Consider the following 19,188-nt stretch of genomic DNA (forward strand, 5'->3'; position numbering starts at 1 on the left):
CTCTTGGCACCAACTTGACAATACGTCAGAAACTTTCTCCCCTACTTTGATTGTTCTACACACTTTTTGAATGCACACTTCTAACTAAAAGTATTGAAGATTTTACTCACAAGAAAACTTGAGCTGAAATATGAATTGTCTAGTAATGGCCTCAACCAAAAAGTTGCTGCTACAGTGTATTTTTAATGGCCTTTTCTGATGCCTCTACCTGAATCAGAAGACCTGAGAACAATAGATTTCTTTTCCAACAGCCATGCAGGAAGACCTCCCTGGGAAAAAAAAGGAAAACAGTGACAAATTTAGGAATCCTAAGAAGAATTTAGCCTCTTATCAGGACATATACAGAGAAAGGAAAACTGATTTTCTACAAGTAGTAATTCCTAACCAAAAAAAAAAAAAACAAACAGAGTAAGTTTGTATTGTAAGAAGTCACTTAGAACGCATGGATTTTAACACACTACACCAAGACTCTTGTCTAAGGAAACATCAATGAGTAAGTCTGTCCACTTAAAGAAATACTTGCACTAGATTTGCCCCAGAAGTGAGCTGTTACAAAAGGTTGTATACCATGTCCCATTCAGCACAGATGTAAGGTCCAGCTCTCAAAATAACAAGCAATCCAGTGTCATTGGCAAGCTGCAGGAAATACTCTAGATCTTTGCCACCAAAAAAGTCATACGAGCCCATCCGGGTTTCGTGGTAGTTCCATGGGACATACCTATTAAGAGAGAAAATCACCTTCCATTAGGAAACTGAGACTAAACCAGAATTCAGGAAAACAGTTATTTGCACTACATGCCCCAGAGATCAGTAATGCTGCTGTGATCCTTTGGATCCGTAGAAGACAGGAGTAACTCTCTGGCCTTTCTTCTGCCAGGTATTTCATACAGCAGAAGGCATTCAAACTAACACTGAAATTAGGGTTATGTCTGCAGGAGTCCCTATCAGAGCAAGAACAGGTTCTGGTAGTGCCATTGTGAAACCATGTTCCAAAATTAAATAAACAGTTTTGAAGCTGGCAAGGCAGCTGGCAGCTGTATAGTGGTGGGAGGTTGATGAGGAGATGAATGTGGTAAACCACTCATGAAGGAGGAGGCCAAGAACAAAACAGCACGTGACCCTTCATGAATGGATCACCCAGCTTGCACAGGGAACGCCAACCAGGCAGTCAGGTCTATGCTGCTGCCACTGCAAAGAGTTCGAAAAACACCTAAGCCTCAAATCATATTGCATCTAGGTCCCAAAAGTTTTCACTGACCAGTAACAATGCAAGTTCTGGAAAACCACCACTGGAAGAACAATTAAGTTAAGAAATGTTAAGGTGCCCAAGAACTTGGACAAAGTAAAGCTTAATTTCAACTAAGTAATAAAGATGCCAAACAAGCAGATCACCATTTCAAAGAACACCTATCTCCCACCTCCAGGACGCAGGAAACCACAACCTCAGCACAGAACATCTCACAGAAATTAAAAAAAAACACAAAAACCACTTGAAAACAAAGAACAGTAATGTACCAAATACCATGAGTAGGGTTATAGCTGATAATCCTTGCTTGAAAACTGTGTTTTGTTTGCCATGGTACTAAGTGGCAGTCCAGCACAGACAGACTAAAATTAGGGATGAGTACAACCCGAGCAAGGATTCAAGGGAATGTGAAAACTCATTCCTCTAAAATTTCTAAAATTCCCAAAATTGTATCTAGTCTACCAAAGATCCTCTAAAGCAACATTTTCCTTACTGCCTGGGTTTGTTAGTATGTTCCACATTTAATTTGCAAAAACCCACCCAAGAGGGAAAGAAAGTTCCTAAAACAATGCTTTCAATAAGGAAGAAAAACAGGGACCCTCTCATGAGTACACTTCTAAAATGGCCATACACAGACAGACATGTACATGAACATCAAATACAAAAATTATAATCTTTCAACTTTTGTGAATATTATAGCATCTCAAATGCCAAAATTTTAAGCCTCTGTTTGAAAAGATAAAGCTTAAAATTTGAGTGCCAGGATGGAGTCAAAGCAATGCACTCAGGCATCAAAAGGCAGATTTTCCCCTCTATGTCGTATATTTTATTTCTGTGTCAAGTTGCTCTAATTGTTTCTGAAGCACAATTAACTCACTCGTAAAAAAAACTACATGTGCATTTAATGAATATATGAACCATGTGTAAATACACTCACTGCATTATGAACTTGTTCAGAAAGAAGTCTTAAGGTTTAAATGCACTTAATACTGTCTGAGGTGAGGATGAAAGGGTTTCTCCAGCTCCCTTACGCTTAAGATGGAAGAAGATAGAAAAATCCTTCCAGAAACACTTTTCATTTATGTCACATGCTTGAAAACAAGACTGAAAAAAAAGCAGATTCTAGCAGAGAAAAAGGGAAGAAGCACAAGAAAAAAACCTATTTGAAACCATTGCTTTATATAATGAATCATGATAAAAAAATATTTTAAACACTGGTCTAAAAATGGTTACTAAGACACTTTAATCCAGCAATATATTTTCTACAGCTAATGATGGTCCCAAATTTCAAATTGAAATTGTTATCTTTAATGAATATATTTGTTACATACCATTGTCAAAATTTACAGTCAGTTGTTGACCCTGTACTGCTTTAGCTACAGAATAATGAACTTACAAAGGAAACTCTCATCCTTTTTCAAACTTGAAATATGGTACTTATTCTGTATTTGAGTTTACTTTCCCTTTACACACAATTTCTAAGCTTCATGCTATAACCTTCCTTTCTTTAGAAGTTACAGCTTTCCTCTCCTATTTCAGATATTATCAACAGGCAAAAAATCACACTTCAGCTTCTTTAATGTACAAGATAATTCTCTTTGTAATATCAAGGTGGGATTTTTTAATAGTGCAAAATTGAATAAATGGTACTACTTTCATCAATGAGCATGCTAGTTAAATTAGTCATATTTGAGTCTTTAGAAACAGTAATTTGTTTAAATTTTAAATATTCCATATTCTAAACAGCAGCTCCTTCATAGAAGCACTTTGTACAGGTTTACACCCTTCTGTTCATTAGTCAACAAATAGAGAAAAACAAAGAAAATGCTCAGCATTATTTAGCTTTCTATGAGCCTGTAAAGGTAACTGTGGGTTCTTCCAGGAAGCATCTCCACTCATCAGTAAATCCTGTATACATCTTCTGCCCCATCTAGTGGCAATTGTTTATCTACTCAGCACAAAACAAACCCCAAAGCTCCCGTGCTGGATGCCTTCTTCAGTCAGCACTCATTTCCAGCTGGCAGACACAGTTCAGAAACTGAAAACAAGGACAGTTACCTGCGTGACCAGACACCTCTGCTGAGGTAGGGAGTGAGCTCCTCAGCATCCTCCTCCACCACCTTCTGGGACATCACACCAACCACAACATTAAATTTTAACCTGCTCTTTAGAAGGGGTAAGCCTTGATCTCTTAGGCTTTAATATAAGATCAAGCTTACTGTCATCTGTTTTCTCACTTTCTGTTATTGCTTAAGATGTTACCAGGTGCAGACAATTATATCCATGTACTGACCACCTATTCCAGAGACCAGGAGGAGCTGCTGCCTCAGTCATGAGCTGAATGATGCATCAAGGCACAGACAGCCTTTTGGAAAAAAGGCTGCAGAGAACAGGAAGGAGAACATCTGGTTGGCTTTATCTACAAGGTATTTACAAGCACAATCCCATAATATAAGGATCCTGTTTCCCTTGAAGTGGTAAACCTCACTGGGAATGCCTTGATAATACAAGGAAGCTTCCCATATTTCAAATTATAGCAGGACCATTCCCTGTCTTTTGGAAAAAAAATCCCAAGCAGCAAAATCACAGTCTTCAGGTGAGGCCTGAAGATTGGGAGTCCAACCACTACATTCTGCCATACAGTCCAGCAGTGCTGCTGCCCATTCATTCCAGAATGACTTCACAAAATTTGTATCTCTGTCCCTTGTTAGCAGTATTACTGATCCAGGAAAGAGTATGCAGAAGAAGAGAAAAGAAAAACACAATCACATAGACCAATTTCCATTTTTTTACCATAATCACACAAAATCACAGAAGATTTCTTTGGGATTTCTTCGTACCTTTATCTCAAATAATCAAGAGCAGTAAGACTTGATTATTGACAAACCTCAAAGAAAAACAAAAGGGGTTTTTTGTAGTTGAGGGGCTTTTTTAGCATCAAGAGAGAAAGAGAGAGTGATTGGAGTCAAACAGAAAGACACATGGATTTGACTCTTGTAGAAAATGCAAGGCACAGGAGCACTTTCTGCTTCTAAAGTACACTTTCAGATTTATCTTTCACCATAGCAGAAAAAAATTAAGATGCGAGCAATGATGGAAGAGAAAGTCAAAGAATCTCAGTCTGCTCTTAGAAAAACAAGAGGAGACTAATAAAGCTGTTATGATGTGATCCAGCAACAACACCTAAAGACACAGTTGCCATAACCACTTGCCAGCTGCACAGCACCTTTTTTGCCAAAACAGACACAGCTCAGGTCTCCCAAGACCAACAGAGATCAGCTGGCACAAGCAAAACAACAAATCTTCACTCCTTCCTGCACAGCAGAAAGATATTAATGCAAAACAGTAAAGCAGAGTAAGAGGTCTCAACAAAGGAATAAAGTAAAAAAGAAAGAAGGAAAAAACCCACCTTGTTAGTGAGAGATCACAAATGAAGAGGGAGAAAGAAACAAGAAAAAACTCAAACTGGCCCTGCAACAATTTTGCCACTGAAAAACAGTGACAAAGGGAATGGAAAAATGCCAGTGATGCATCAGAGACATGAAAAGGCAATTAAAAAAAAAAAAAAAGAAAAAGAATGGACTATTTGAAAAAGCTGGAAATGAACAAAGGGCATTGGAAACACATGGGTGTTGGGAGGAGGAGGAAATAATCAGACATAAGGGAAGTATGAGACACTATGGATCACGGGAGTCACTGATCATAGGGTCAGTCACAGGCTGACCTTCAAGCCAGACACCAAAAGGCATAATTTCCAGGTCCACTTTAAATTACTTTTATTTCAGCAAAAAGTAATTACTTGGGCAAATCCAGCAACTTCATCCTGAGCAAGTGTGTTACTTAATCCCATTGCTCTTATTAATGTGAGCAAAGAAAGAACCTGATTCCTTAACAGAAAACAACAAAAACAACCACAAAACCACTCACCAGAGTGACTGCATCATCCCAACACAGGGAAGTCTTAAGATATATATAGAGAACCCTAAATTTGAAAAAATTCAACTTTTTTTTCTCTCCCTGCTGTCTGTTCTTCACCTACTAACTCTGACTAGTCTCATCCCCAAGTGTACAAAGCAACCATGTGACTTGCAGGTATAACAATAATACAGATTTCAATGGTGAGAAACCACTACTACCGAGCCTACAGGCTCTGCACTGTCAGAAGCTGAACTTTTTACAGCACAAAAGCAGGTGGTTTCAAAGAGAAGCTCTAAGCCTTGCAATGACTTAAGAAAACAAACCTGTTAGGGAATTAGAACAATTGCCTGAAAAAACTGTGCCTTACACAGCACCACTTCCCTTGTCAATGAAGCTATGGCAAAAATAAGGGAAAGCTGAATTATTTTTTTTTTTAATTTGCACCTCAACTTTTGAATTAGGAACCCAACCAGGCAGAAAAGACAAGAAAAACAGATTAAGGGTTTTGCACACACATACACAAAATATGAAAGCTGTTTAAGCTTTTTTTTTTTTTTTAAAAAAGAAGTACACATAGTTCCCAATCCATTTATCTAAATTTAAATCCTTCTGGTGAAATAGCTTAAAATAGCTTTTAAATGTTATTGCAGTCTTCACCAACATTTTCAAGGCTTCTGGGTGATACCAACCCAGGCTGTACTAAGAGGTTATTGTCTCCTCACACCTAGCCTGCCTTTTGACCAGAGAGTGTCCCTAGCAGAGGCAGAGCATGTACAATTGTTTCATAGTTGCCCAAGTTCATAGTCCAACAATTCATTTCAGGTCACATTTGGGTTGTGAAGCCAGAGGCGCTGCCTATCATCAGGGAAACAGACTACTGGTTACAACCTGCCCAGCTGCCTCCATTTATGTGGTCAAAAGTCATCCTGTACCACCCTTCATTTCTCCAGAGCTTCCTCACCTATTACTAGAAAAATAATAAGTAACAATGGCAGCATTCCTCTTAATGACTTCTCATACAGCTCCCAGGACCACAAATCACTTGGAAATCAACAGCTACTCACGTTTGAATGGCATCAAGCCCTGCCATCTTCATCTTCAGCAGGCGGTCCTTCCAGTAATACGAGGGCACCCGCGAGTAGTGAATGCTACCGGAGATGTAACGAAAAGGTTTCCCATCCTTGACAAAGCTGTTGGATTCATAATCAATCCCAAAACTCCTCTCAGCTCCATTCTGTACACAAAACTAAACCAAAACAAAAAAAAAGACATGGTATAATTTCTTTCTGCCTTGAAAGACACAGAGAACAGGCTATACAACATCTGTGGGTTGTCTACAATAGAAGATACAATGGTCCTAAAACAAGAGATGGTGAATGACTTTCCTCTAGCTATCTATAGCCCACCTGAGTCTTAGCACAACAAACCAGCAAAAGGGAGCCAGTGCAATGTGTCACAGGATAAAAGAGCAAGGAAACTAGCAGATACAGTTCAAGGAAAACACACTCCCTCCTGAAAAATGGAGGACGAAATTGCTAAACCAATATATCTATTCCTAGACAGCCATTAAACAGAGGAACTGAGACAACACTTTACAATCATTTCAAGACTACAAACTCCAAGGAAGAAGACAACAGCATGTCCCATCTGCAACAAAGGCATTATTTTACAGAAAACCTAAAAACCATAGTGGAAAATGTCCTAGATACACATAGCAATTCAAAGCATTCTGCCAACAGTGAACAAGTGAAATTTTGTGGTGGATGTGTAGCGACAGGTATGAGAGGATACAACAAGGAGCTGGCAGGGAAACATGAAAAGCAAGGGGCTGCCAAGTGTTGCACAGCACAGGCTTTTTATGCTCTGTTTCCACAAACATGGACCCACTCTTAAGATTACTTAACTTTATTAAGATAAATAAATCTTGATTCAACAAAGGTATGGGCATGTCAGGCCTTTCCAAAAGCAGGACCCCACAGAATTCAGAAATACAAACCAACTGCTCTGGAATAAATGTAACTCAAGGGTGGGGATTCTCCATAAGAAATTATGATGCTATAGTAACTCCAGGCTGTTAGACCTCAAGCAAACTACTGCTGCAAAGGACGTACAGGTAGGTACAGCTGCTTACTTCCTCTTCAATTTAAATGTATATGACTTTTTCCTGATCTTTCATTTATAACCTGCACCTTGGTGGCTGGGCATGCTGCACTAGGATGGAATTGTTCCATGTGTACCCATGAAGGAAACTATTCACCCTTACAGACACCAAGCAGATGTTTCATATTCTTCAAATGTTTTTACTCTAGGGCACTGTGACAAGTCACAGCACTAATGCAGGGCTGAGTGCTTCAAAACGATCACGACTAAGTAGAACTCTGAAACCAAACACAACAACACAGAAAGAAATCAAAAAAACCAACCATTATGGATAGAAGCACCTTACACATTAAAAGGCCATTATCCCTGGGAACAAGGAGAGGTGAAATAAATTGCTGTGGTGTCCCTCTGTAAGAGGATTTTAGCCCCCTCATTCAGACTAACCACATCAAGAGGTCTATGGAAAAGACACTTGTTCTGTTCATGGTAGAGAACTGTTGAGATGATGAATGTTGAAAAAACTTTACACACCCTCAGGGACAGACATTTCTGGCAGAGAGCCATGGCTATCTTAAAACAATTAAAGGTAGGTATTAATTATGAAAGACGTAATCACTGAACCAGTTACCATTTAGAAGTCAGGTTTTTGAAGCTGTGACCATAGGTGTAAATCACCTTCCCAACACATACACTTCCTGACACAGTGGTGGACAGGGAAAAAGCTACCAGAATACTTCGAATTCACCTCATTCATCACCCATTGTAAACAGACTTCCTTCATGATCAATTCCTCAACATTACTTCATTGTCAGTAGATGATCCAGGGCTTGCAACAAAAACAAGAGTTGTCCTCATGAATTCATAGCTGGCTCTGCCAATACTGTATACTCACCCTTGTGAATATGCAGGGAATTCACTCCCACTTTGTCTCCCTTGAAGATGGGGTAGTGGCTCTGCTCGTGTGGTATGCAACACAAACAGCACTGTTTGGGTTGCCACTTCCTTCATACCAAATCATATCAGTGCCCAGCTGAAAATTCAGACCCTTACAGGCAAGGGTATCATGTTGCACCTACATCCTCAGAGCATACTCACGTGGAAATGAGAACTAAAGAATTTGTCCTTGCTTAAATCAAGTAAGAGTTTATTTTTGCAACCTTAATGCTATTTCAATATTTTATAATGTGCATGTCTCTTGACACAAATTTTTTTTCCCCACTTCAACACACAGAACTGTTTATCAGTGGCAAAAATCTCTCATTCTCCAAATTTACAAAACAGGGGGTTTTCTTCTTATTTAGAAAGCAAACAAATGTGGTACAAATCCTCCATTTCTGAAGATTTTTAGCTTCTCTTAGACCAATCACAGAACATCTCTTTCTCCACCTCAAAGCTCAAGTATCAAAATTGAGAACCATAAATCACTCATTTTCTTCTGTTCCTTCCAAAATATTCTCTTAGTAACCTTTCTGTGCCATCTCAGTGGTCCTTTTCTCTGCACCACATCCTCACCCCTGCTGTCTGCACCTTTTTCTCCTAGTAGGCTTTAGGCAAATGTAATGGTGGTTTTTCCCACTTTCCACCATGATTCATTTAGCAGTAAGGGTGTAAGAGCTTACAAAACTAGTCAGGTTTATTGTTGGTAGCTTTTTGTTGGTAAATATAATGAGTGTGTTAAAACTATTCGGCACAAACTGCTACAATGCATACTGGTAGAAAATAAAAGGTCACTAGAGGCCTCATAGTTGATTATAAGAATAAAGTTTTATTAAATCCCAACATTTAAAGCATTTGTTATACCACAATTTACATATTTTCCAATCCATTCTATAGTAATTATATAATAAATATAATTTTCACAAAGTGACGATACCATTATATTCTGCTATTAATTCTGACATTAATTAACTCCTCCTCAGCCCCCATTGAACTGGCCTTTTATAGGATGAAATATATAATCATTTAGTTAAGTTCTCTAGATTAAATACATTATACACACACACACAAAATTTACAAAAAAAATTTTCAAATTAAAAAATAAGCAGCACAGCAATTTTTCTTCATCTGAAATACTGAATACAGGTCTGCATTGTGTACATTCAAATCAAACTGGAAAAAGTATAGAAAGAACCTTGAAGGACAGTTAGAGATTGCTGATTAGAGAGATTACAGAAACGGTTCATTCCTTTTATCAAACGGAAAGTTGATCTAGGATACTTTCCATTTGTAACTGAAAAGCAAAATAAAAGGCTTTGGAGTCTTTTGGCACAGAAAGAAAGCATTTTAAGTATGAAGTAATCACCAGCAAACAACCTTTCAGAGAGAGAGATACAAAAAAAAGGGGCAAGAACTAAATTACAACAAGAGAACTCAACGAATGTATGAAATGACAATATGACCACTCCTAAAACGATGCATATCTGCTTCTGAAAGGATACATAATTATCTTCTAAGAGAGGCACATACAAAGTAATGAAGAAAATCTGGGATGGAAGGACCCCTTCCTCTATGTTTTTGCACACACTTGATCAGAATGAAGAGAGAAATAAAGAGGGCAGGGAGAAAAAAGTAAATAATACTAGCACCTCACTGAGAAACTGACACGATCTAAAATCAGTCCCACAAATGCCTCCTGTTGAGGAAACTGGCTTAACAATTAGCCTTCTTAACACGGTAAGAACATTCAGTGCAACAACTGTAAAAATCCTCCTGGACTACTGGCCGGGTGAGAATACTCTGCACCACTAAACCTAGAACACAGCTCTTAACTGAAGGCGAGTTGACAAGTAACCTGAGGGTTACAGGCAATCAAAATTCCTTCCCCATCTGACACTATGCCACCAACTGCAAAAAGCCTCTGATGGATCCCACATGGACAGCGGACGGTGTTGAATACACATGGGAACTTTAGGATACTTAAGCAGATGTTATCACACAGTCATAAAAAAAGTATACAAAATCATAAGGGGTGGGAAACAGAAATTATCTGGCAAGCAGAGAGCATGGCTGGTAAAGTATTCAGTCTTTCAGAAGAGGACTGACTTCTCCAACAATTCCACTAACCTTTGAGACACATTTAGAGTATTTCTCGTTATTCCTGAGTAAAAATGTAAGATGTCTGTACAGATGAGCACGGTACAAAACCAGCAAAGGAATTAGAAGCTCTGCCAAGGAGATGTTCAGAGTGGATGAAGTCAAACCTCAAAATCTAACTTACAAAAATCCTCAACTTTACAAAGACCACAACACTTTTCAAACACACTCCTACCTATCTCCTTCAATATAAGAACAGAAGCTGAAGAACAAAACCAAGTGTCTATGGTCGTCTGGCTCAGGATCACACAGGAAGGCGGGAAAAGACTGAACACCACCGCTCTGGTCTCCCATCCTCAGTCTCCTGGATAAGAACCGCCCTCTTTTGCCCCATGCTGTGGGTCTGCCTGAGGGGAACACGGGCACTGGTGGCCAGAAAGGCAGAGCAAGGAAAGCGCTGCGGCTACAGCTGCAGACTACAGAGGCAGGATTCCCAGGCTCTAATGGTTTGTGATATTTCATGCAGCAGAAATGAGGTGGGAAATGAGGAGAGAGAAAAAGTAAAGTGTTTCATTGGCCTGGGCAAAACTCACACATTATTTTACATCCTGGCTTTCTTACATGAATGCAAAGATATAGAAACAAGAATGTTTGTGTCAATTATTCTCTAATTACTCAAAAATCATATAATTATGCTAATTCATTATAAGCCCTTCTATGAAAGATGAGAAGAAATCCTCTATCCATTATCCTGTAGCAGTTTCTCTCCTATGTGCCCATCAGACAACCAGGACACTGACATCCAAATGCTCTTAGGGAAGTCACCTGCTGCAGAGTTTAGTCTCATTAAAAGAGGACATAATTTACTTAAATATTAAAGCCTTTAACAAATTTCAAGCATTAATTTATTTGCATTGTATTGAAATAGCATCTATTTACTCTTGCAAGTGAAAAATGATGGAGGATAAATTAGGCAGAAAGAAAAAAATACAGAATGAAGACAAAAGACACTGAGTACTTCAGCTTTGGAATTAGTGCTTTAAATAAGGAGGTACTGCATGCTCAGACAGCAACAGAAGTTAATTTTGGAATTTTCCTCATTTGCTTTTATTAGGGCTGTTTCCAGTAAAAATTTACTGGATGCCCAGCTATTCTGGGGAAATGCTGGAGAAAGACAGCTACTTTCACCTTTTGGTGTCAGTCTCACCAACTTTTTAACTGGATAAAACTGAATTTCAGAACTGATGCCTTGCAACTGATAGTACTAGTAAGAAGAACAGATTGGATGCCCTGGTGCATGGACACCAAACAGTGGAACATGAAGTAGCTGCAGGACACAGGTATTACTAAACATGCACAGGACACACATTATCTCCGTGACATCAGTGTTATCTTTAAATGCAGAACCTCAATGATAATGAAGTCAAAGACATAATTACTTCAGTAATTTAACGTGTCCCAAATTTGTTTCATAGGCCCAAGATACAGTTAGTGTTTTCTGCTCAAACTTAACAGAACCTGCTGAAGTTCAGCCCAACACATCTTCTCTGGTTTCCCTGAAAAAGGATTTGCTTTCATAGTAGAAGAGCCAATATACTGGCCAAAAAAAAAAAAAAAAAAAGAGAAAAAAATTAGAAGTCTGTCAAATGGAAAACTCCTCAAGGAGAACGTAGAATAATCTCTGTTATTTCAGCTCTGCTGCCCAGCCTCATGGGTATTCCATAGTACATCGTCCCCGGGCTGACGTAGACGAAGGTATTCTGCCCAACTTGGTACAAGCCAACAAAGAATGGATTCAGAAGATAAGCTCCAGCATTTAGAGGGAAAATCTGCCCTCCATGAGTATGGCCAGAGAGAATTAAATTTATGTCTGGTCTCTCCTGAAGGGCCCACTTTGCAGCAATTGGCTGATGAGCTAAGAGCACTATTGCATGCTCACTGCTACAGCCTCTGAGAGCTTTTTTCAAATCCATGCCATGTCCCGAATAGCGCAACACATCTGCTTCAATATCATCCACGCCAGCCAGGCAGAACCAGTCAGAAGTGCTCTTTGGTGAAACAATCTTCACATTCTCGTTATGCAATGGCTGAATGTTAAATGATTTTAACAGCTCGAACCAGTTGCTAACATCTGAGGTGTAGTACTCATGGTTTCCCGTGACAAAGTAAGTGCCCAAAGGAGAATCAAGTTCTCCAAGAGGCTCAACAGCAGGTCGTATGATCTTTGCCTCAGCATCAGACAGGTCCCCAACAATCACGGTGATGTCTGGTTTTAAAGCCTTAACCATTCTCACTATCATGGCAAGCTTGGTCTTCCCAACTGTAGGCCCCAGATGGATATCTGAAAGCAACACCACTTTCAAGTTATTCATTGCGGAGGGCAGCTTGTGAACTGGAATCTCCACTGAATTCACAGTAGGGGGCTGGGAAGCATTTAACAGCCCAACAACAGTCAGCACAACAGTCAGCAAGACTGCCAGAACTGGTTTCAGTGCTGTTCTGTTCTTGTTGCCAGTGCCTGCCTTAGCGCCTCTCCCAGCCAAGAACCTGTAAGCCTGCTCTACAGAGCCTAGAGTGAATAGGAAAAAGATGAGAATAATATAGGCCCCCAAGCAGGTGTAGGCAGCTAAAGAAAAGAAATAGGGCTCTTCTGCAACAAGAAATAGCAATGTAAAGAAGCTTGAATGAGCCAAAGCTAGAAACATGAACACAGCTATTTTCCACAGCATGAAACAGAAGGAGCTGGCAGCTGGAGACCTGGTGAACGTGGTGACTGTGCTTCTCCAAACATGAAGAGATCCCATCAACATGAGTGTATTAGCAAACAGTGCCATTTGCAGCCTTAGAAGCCAGCGCCGCGTCCTGAAATCGAGTTTTTCCGCCAGGTAACTCCGTGATAGCATCATGGAGAAGAAAACCACTCCTGCAGCCACTGCGGCTTTGGCTTCAATGGGCAGTTGCTTGAAGGAGATCATCTTTGCTTCCTGAGTGCTCCCTTCTGTTCTGCAGAAGTCTCCAGAAGTCAATAATGTGGTTATGAAGGGATGCCTTGGGTCAACAAAGCCTGCAACCAGGAACCAGTATGAGCCGCTTTAAAATATTACACACATTCCCTTTTTCCCAGACTGCAATAAAGGACTGTTACTCTACATAATACACAAGATGCTGGGTCATGCAGAATCATTGTCACAACGACATAGAGGAGATGTCCTGAAGTGGAGTAAACCAGACAACAGGAAAGACTGGATGCTGGAAGTCCCCTCCCAAGCTCCCTGTCTGCCTCCCTCAATCATTTCTCCCCTATACCCCCCTTTCTTTTAAATACTTTTTTCTCATCAAGACTTCCTAAGTAGATGGCAGTACCTCACAACAGGGATGCAATGGGTCCTGGGAAAAAAAATAATAGCATTTGTAAATCCCATACACGTTCTGGGACTAAGTTGCTTCTGATATTAACTTAATACATGATTTCTGTTCTTCTTGCCATGCAGTTGGTTCCATCTGAAAAGCAGGCATCACCCTACATCATTCTTACCAAATGCAAGAAGTTCTACTAACACATGCTACAGCAGCAGTGAAATCCCCACTGGAACAGATGCAACTGTGGTCCCAGAAGCTGCAGATGATCAGTAGATATCCTTGCCTGCTGTTGTGAATCAGACTTCTCCAAAGCCCTGGAAATCAGTAGGATCAGTGAAACTCACACTGTTTTGCTGCTCACTTCCAGCTCACTTCTACTACATATAGAGTTTTCCAAGACTCAGCACCTGTTCTAGTATATCCTGGTCTAACAGGATGCAACCAAGTTGAAAAGAGATTAAAACACCACACCCTGCTCCTTGAGAGGGGAGCACAGAATCTAATGCATAACTGCTCACAGACTGGAAACAAACAAGCAAGGATCAGTTACGTTTGAATGGTAGCAGAATTCCCTGGTTTCTCTGTATTTTGCTCAGTCACAGTGTTTCTATTAATGGTCAGGTTGCACATTTCTATTTAGAAGAAACCTATTATTTATTTTAATCATAGATGAAAAAAGTTTGGGTAGTCTTTCATAACATACAACAGAGACCATATCTGACATAATAGCCCCATAATAGCACAATTATTTTCAAAACACTTCCTGCCTCTCAATCCACACTTAGAGAAAGCAAGCAATCATTACAGCCAAAAATATCTCAGAACTAGGGCACAAAAGCAGCATTGTAGGGCTCAGCAGTAAGCCTAAGCCCAGAAGTCTGTGAACCCCAGTTTGCCAAGTTGCTTATCTGCTACATATGTCCTCTCAAGCTAATTTAAAAGAACATATCTGTGATGACAGGACCCTGATCTACTTTGAGGACTAGACCAAGTTTTAAAAAAAACCCCTTCCCTCACTGCTTGTGTCAGGGAACTGTGGGCTGATAAGGGAAATTGTGCCTGCCAGCCTCAGCTCCTCAAACCCTCTCAGTTGCTACTAAACTACTCTTAAGAAATAGTGCTATTATGCACATATGTATCTACATAAAACACACAGAGCTAGGAAGATAAGAGCACAAGAAATGCCCTACTGATTCAAGTCCATAGGTCCTCTAGACACCATGCAATACTTTGTCTGGACAACAGCAGCAAGAAACGCTGTTTAAATAAATGACAGGACCCTGGCCACGGTCTGTGGTCTGCTCCCTCATACTCCTTCAGCTGACACAGCTGCTACACTAGGGATGTTAGAGGGCAAATCCTTGCACAGTCATTTCTTGTCAAAAATGGATGTTGGAAAGTCTTGGATGTTGCTTATGAGCCTGATGTATTTAAATTTGTCAAATCCATTATTTTAAATCTGTTGAGTACAATCTGGTCCTACAACCTCCCATGGCAGCAAATTCTTGAAATTATGTATTTTATCTGTTTGAAATGAACTTATTAAATCCCCCAAAAGTGCTAATACGACCAAGTTTTTAGAGTATTTGTTCTTGCCTGCCACCTTCAAAATTTTGCAAGGCTCAGCATCAACCTCACCCCTAAGAAAGCACACTAACTGTGATCCAATCCTCCCAAGGTCCCACATCATATTATTCTATTTTTCATACATCTTTAACCACCCGTGCCCCATCCAACTACAACATCTACCACGGTAATAGTATCACTCTGCCTTCAACTCGAGCCATAAACCACGGAACTGTGGAGCATGAGGATTCGTCCTTAGGCTGCGGAATTGTGTCCCCCGGGACAAGGCGGCTACAACAGACTCTATGGAGAACAGGAAAAACCTCTTTCCCTCCTCTCACGCACCACAGGATGAGCCCGTTTTCCCACGGGATCTACCAGCATTGTCGGTACCGGTTCCCCCACGGCCCCGGGTTGCTCAGCGAGGCCTCCGCGGTTCCCGGGCGCGCAGGGAGCCCCGGCGCCGGCAGCACGGCTCAGGCCGGGCGGCCACCCCCGCTGGGCGGCACCGCCAGCCCTTCCACACCGCCGGCGGGCCGGCAGCGGCCGGCCTGCTCGGGAGAAGGGCACGGACCCCTCCCTGCCCCGGCTCCGGGATCTCCCCCTCGGCGCAGCCACAAGCCCGGCGCCCCGTGCGCCGCACGTGAGCCCGAAATCGCTCGTGCTTTAAAAAAGGACCGAGGCGAAGCGCCTTCCTCCAGCGGCGGCAGGAGGCCCCCGCCAGCCCTCCCTCGGCCACGCCGGCCCCCGCGCCCCTCAGAGCCGGCCCCGCTGCCCCCGGGTGTCCCTGGCGGAGGGGGAGGCGAGGCGGGCACTCACCGCCGCCCGGAGGAGCGCGGCCAGGGCGGCCAGCGGGAGCAGGAGCCGCAGCATGGCGGGCGGCAGCCAGGAAACGGCGGCGTCAGCTGACGGCTCCGCCGGGAAACGGCCGGCGCAGGACGGGCATCCCTCCTCCTCCTCCTCCCTCCGCACCGGCACCGCGGCAGCGGCGCTCCACCCCTGCGAGCCCGGCCTCCTCCTGCCCTCCCCTCACGGGACACCCCCCGAGGCCCTGGGGCTGGCGCGCTGCTTCCCCTGTGCCAGCACTGCCGTGCAGCGTCAGGAGCTCACAGGAGACTTTGGGATCCGACCTCCGATGCTGAATACATCCAAGGATTTCTCCCACGCAGAAGTTTCCAAGATTGAAAGGTCTTGCTGACCTTTACCTCCCCTGGGCATCCCATCATCCTGACGGGAAGCACTGGGCCTGGGTGCTCTCCTTCCCATGTTAAAGCGCTGTCGTCCTCTCTCAGGAGCCCGGCACTGAAATCAAGAGCCGGGTACATCTCCAAAGATTGCTCTCACACAATAGGTGCCAGAACAGAAAGCTGATTCTGGCCTTTACCTCCAGTGGTCAGAGCATCATCTGCAGCGCCACGCACACTCCGGCTGGTCCGAGGCCAAGGGCTGGTCCAGCTCCCCAGAGGAATGACAGAACAGACGCAGCCTCTGCCGCCTTGGCTGGGCAGAAAGGCAGAAAGAGGCATTTTCCCAGGGGACCTCACTAACTAGCTCCCAGAGCGGCCTGAATTTTGCTCACTTCATATCCAGAGTTGAAGTTTTGCTGGCAGTTTTCCCCCTGTCAGCAGAGATTTTAAACTTGATTGCTTCATGGTGCAAGAAGCAATCATGGCCAAGAAAGCCGCAAATCATCACTCAAGAAAGTCACAAATCATCACTTCACCCACAAGTCCCTCTCTGTTAATAAGCAACAAATCAAGGAGGGACTTTTCCCAGTCAGTTCTCATAGTACCTCTACCTAGAGGTATAGGTGTTTCAGGAATCTAATGGACCTGTTATCAGCTATGTTGATTTACAGGTACTTCTTAGTTGCTTAAAGACTAATTTGTTGGTGTTGTCATCCTGGCTGGGTGGCCTATAGTAGACTCCCACAATCACATCCTCTTTATTTGTTTGTCCTTTAATCCTTACCTGGAGGCTCACTTGTGCCAGTGACTGTGCATCTCTGGGGCTGAGCCAAGGCTTCTAAGCTTCTCTTGCTCGTTCCTCATGCTGTGTGTAGAAGCACTTCAAAATGCAGTTCTTTGTACCCAGTTCCTCGTGTAGCCAGCTAAGGATCTCACTGGCACACAGCCTCTCAAATCTTTGGTGTGCCATTAGTTTGCTCATCCCTGGTGAGCCTTATTGTATCCCTTTGCCCTGCACACTTCTGCAGAGAGTTAAACCAGGAGTTAAAAAACACAGTATGAGCCAGCCTGCAGTGTGAGTAACAAAGCCATTGGTTCTCCTAAAATAGTAGGTGGACCTGAGATCTGTAAAGTTTTTCTATCCCTTGGGAAGAGATGCAGCCAAAAGAATGTTTACTCTAAAATGCATACTCCAAACTAGGCAGGCAGGTAAAGGCAGCTCCTAATTTAATTAAGAATATACAGCACAGGAATATGAAGATCTAACAGAAATGAGAATGTTTAACACCAGCCTTTGGGGTCTGGTTTGTCTGTCCCTGCTTGCCAAGTGCTCTGTAAAAGGAGCTGCTGGTGACATGGCTCTTTACAGGAATTGCTAAAACATTCCATGCCAGCAAACAGGAATTGGGTTCACAGAAATATGTATATGTATTTTTTGTGGTAGAAACTGGAAAACTGTGCATCTTCAGTACCTAGATTTTAAATCTGTCCTATTTTTGTGTAGGAAAAGTGTTGCTACACTTAGGGCAGTGTAAATAATATTTTTTTTCCTTCAAGCTCTGTGTTTGCAACACATCCTCACAGCCAAAATTGGTATTTCAGCTATTTTTAGGAGTTTATCTGTGCAGGCCTGGGCTGATGCATTTTTGTGATGGATGTTCTAATTGCCAGGGCAACTCAGTTTGCAAGCATTTTTTTTTTTTTTACTTTAACTCTCCACCTTTCTGAAGAGAAGGAAAAGTTTAATGACTGTGAACCCATGCTCCCCTTTTGTTTCCTCTTTCTGGAAATCCCCAGGGACCCCTGTGTTTAGTCTACATGAACAACTAACCTGTCTGGAATTGCAGTCAGAGGCACTGATCCCACTGACTGCAAATATCCTCCTCATAGAGGACAGTGAATTGCAGCCACAGCCTCTCCCCTAAATGGACCATCTGAGGAGTTATTGAACCTCTCAAGCAGCCTGCCTGGAATGAAGCAGCTTAATGTCCTCTTTTTACCCAAGGAAAGGAAAATAGGCATGTTAAAAGATAGATTTACTGCAAACATGGTGTAGTTTTCACTGTGAAAAAAAGGAAACTTCTTGGTAAGGCTCAGAAGAGGATATAACCCTAAATTTTGTTTTGTTTCTGCAAAATCTTTCCAGCTAAGCAAAAGCTAATGTCAAGCTAAGTACTTCTCTGCCTATAGTACCTGCAATAAGTGAAGAGCTTTAAAAATCAGCCCCAAATTATGCTCAAGCACCGCAAAGTTAAAAAGAAGACATGGCTTTAGTGGCTTTAGTTTTAAACAAAACAAAAAACAGTTTTTTACTTGCAAGTTCTCTTGATGAAAAAAAAAGCAATGTATTTGTAAGAAAACCAGAGATGCTTTGTTTTGCATCAATATGAGCTGAAGGGAATTCACAAGTTATTTCACAATGTATGCTGATATTGCAAGAACTGACTGCCTTGTCTCTGGTTTTGCTTGAAAGGATTTAACTATGGATAGCATTGAGTGAGGATACAAATCAGGAACCAGTTTGGCAGAAATTTGGTAAGAGGACTAACATTCACACTGTTCTGCTTCTGTTCGCATTCTTGGGGGCAAAAAAGCTGCTGTTGTCAGCAGCACTCACTTAACAAACATCATGTGGCAGAAAAGGAATGAACAGGATGAGCAGCTGCCTCTGCTCTGGTCTGCAGGTTTATCTGCCCTGGGGGGTTTTAGTACAGTGGGACTAGCTCTGTAAAGTGGTGGGTTAAGTTATACTTATTACTTTGCTTCCAGGGAGAATTA

General features: G+C 42.0%; 2 protein-coding genes across 2 annotated transcripts in view; both read right to left on the minus strand.

The window, feature by feature from the left end:
• GLB1 (galactosidase beta 1) overlaps positions 1-16,159 on the minus strand; it is a 40,830-nt gene extending 24,671 nt beyond the window's left edge. The window contains exons 1-4 of the mRNA XM_084221088.1: positions 16,043-16,159; positions 6,229-6,410; positions 568-718; positions 209-269 (exon numbers count right to left, since the gene is read on the minus strand). Coding sequence (XP_084077214.1) covers positions 209-269; positions 568-718; positions 6,229-6,410; positions 16,043-16,096 — 448 coding nt within the window. The 5' untranslated portion in view covers positions 16,097-16,159. The remainder of the gene's footprint in view (positions 1-208; positions 270-567; positions 719-6,228; positions 6,411-16,042) is intronic.
• TMPPE (transmembrane protein with metallophosphoesterase domain) lies at positions 11,354-13,272 on the minus strand (the record flags this gene model as incomplete). Its single annotated transcript, XM_084221099.1, has 1 exon — positions 11,354-13,272. The coding sequence occupies one exon, from the start codon at positions 13,270-13,272 to the stop codon at positions 11,956-11,958; it is 1,317 nt and encodes a 438-aa protein (XP_084077225.1). The 3' UTR covers positions 11,354-11,955.
• Positions 16,160-19,188: the final 3,029 nt, after the last annotated feature.

The sequence above is a fragment of the Fringilla coelebs genome (assembly GCF_963513975.1).
Source record: "Fringilla coelebs genome assembly, chromosome: 1".
NCBI classification, from domain to species: domain Eukaryota; kingdom Metazoa; phylum Chordata; class Aves; order Passeriformes; family Fringillidae; genus Fringilla; species Fringilla coelebs.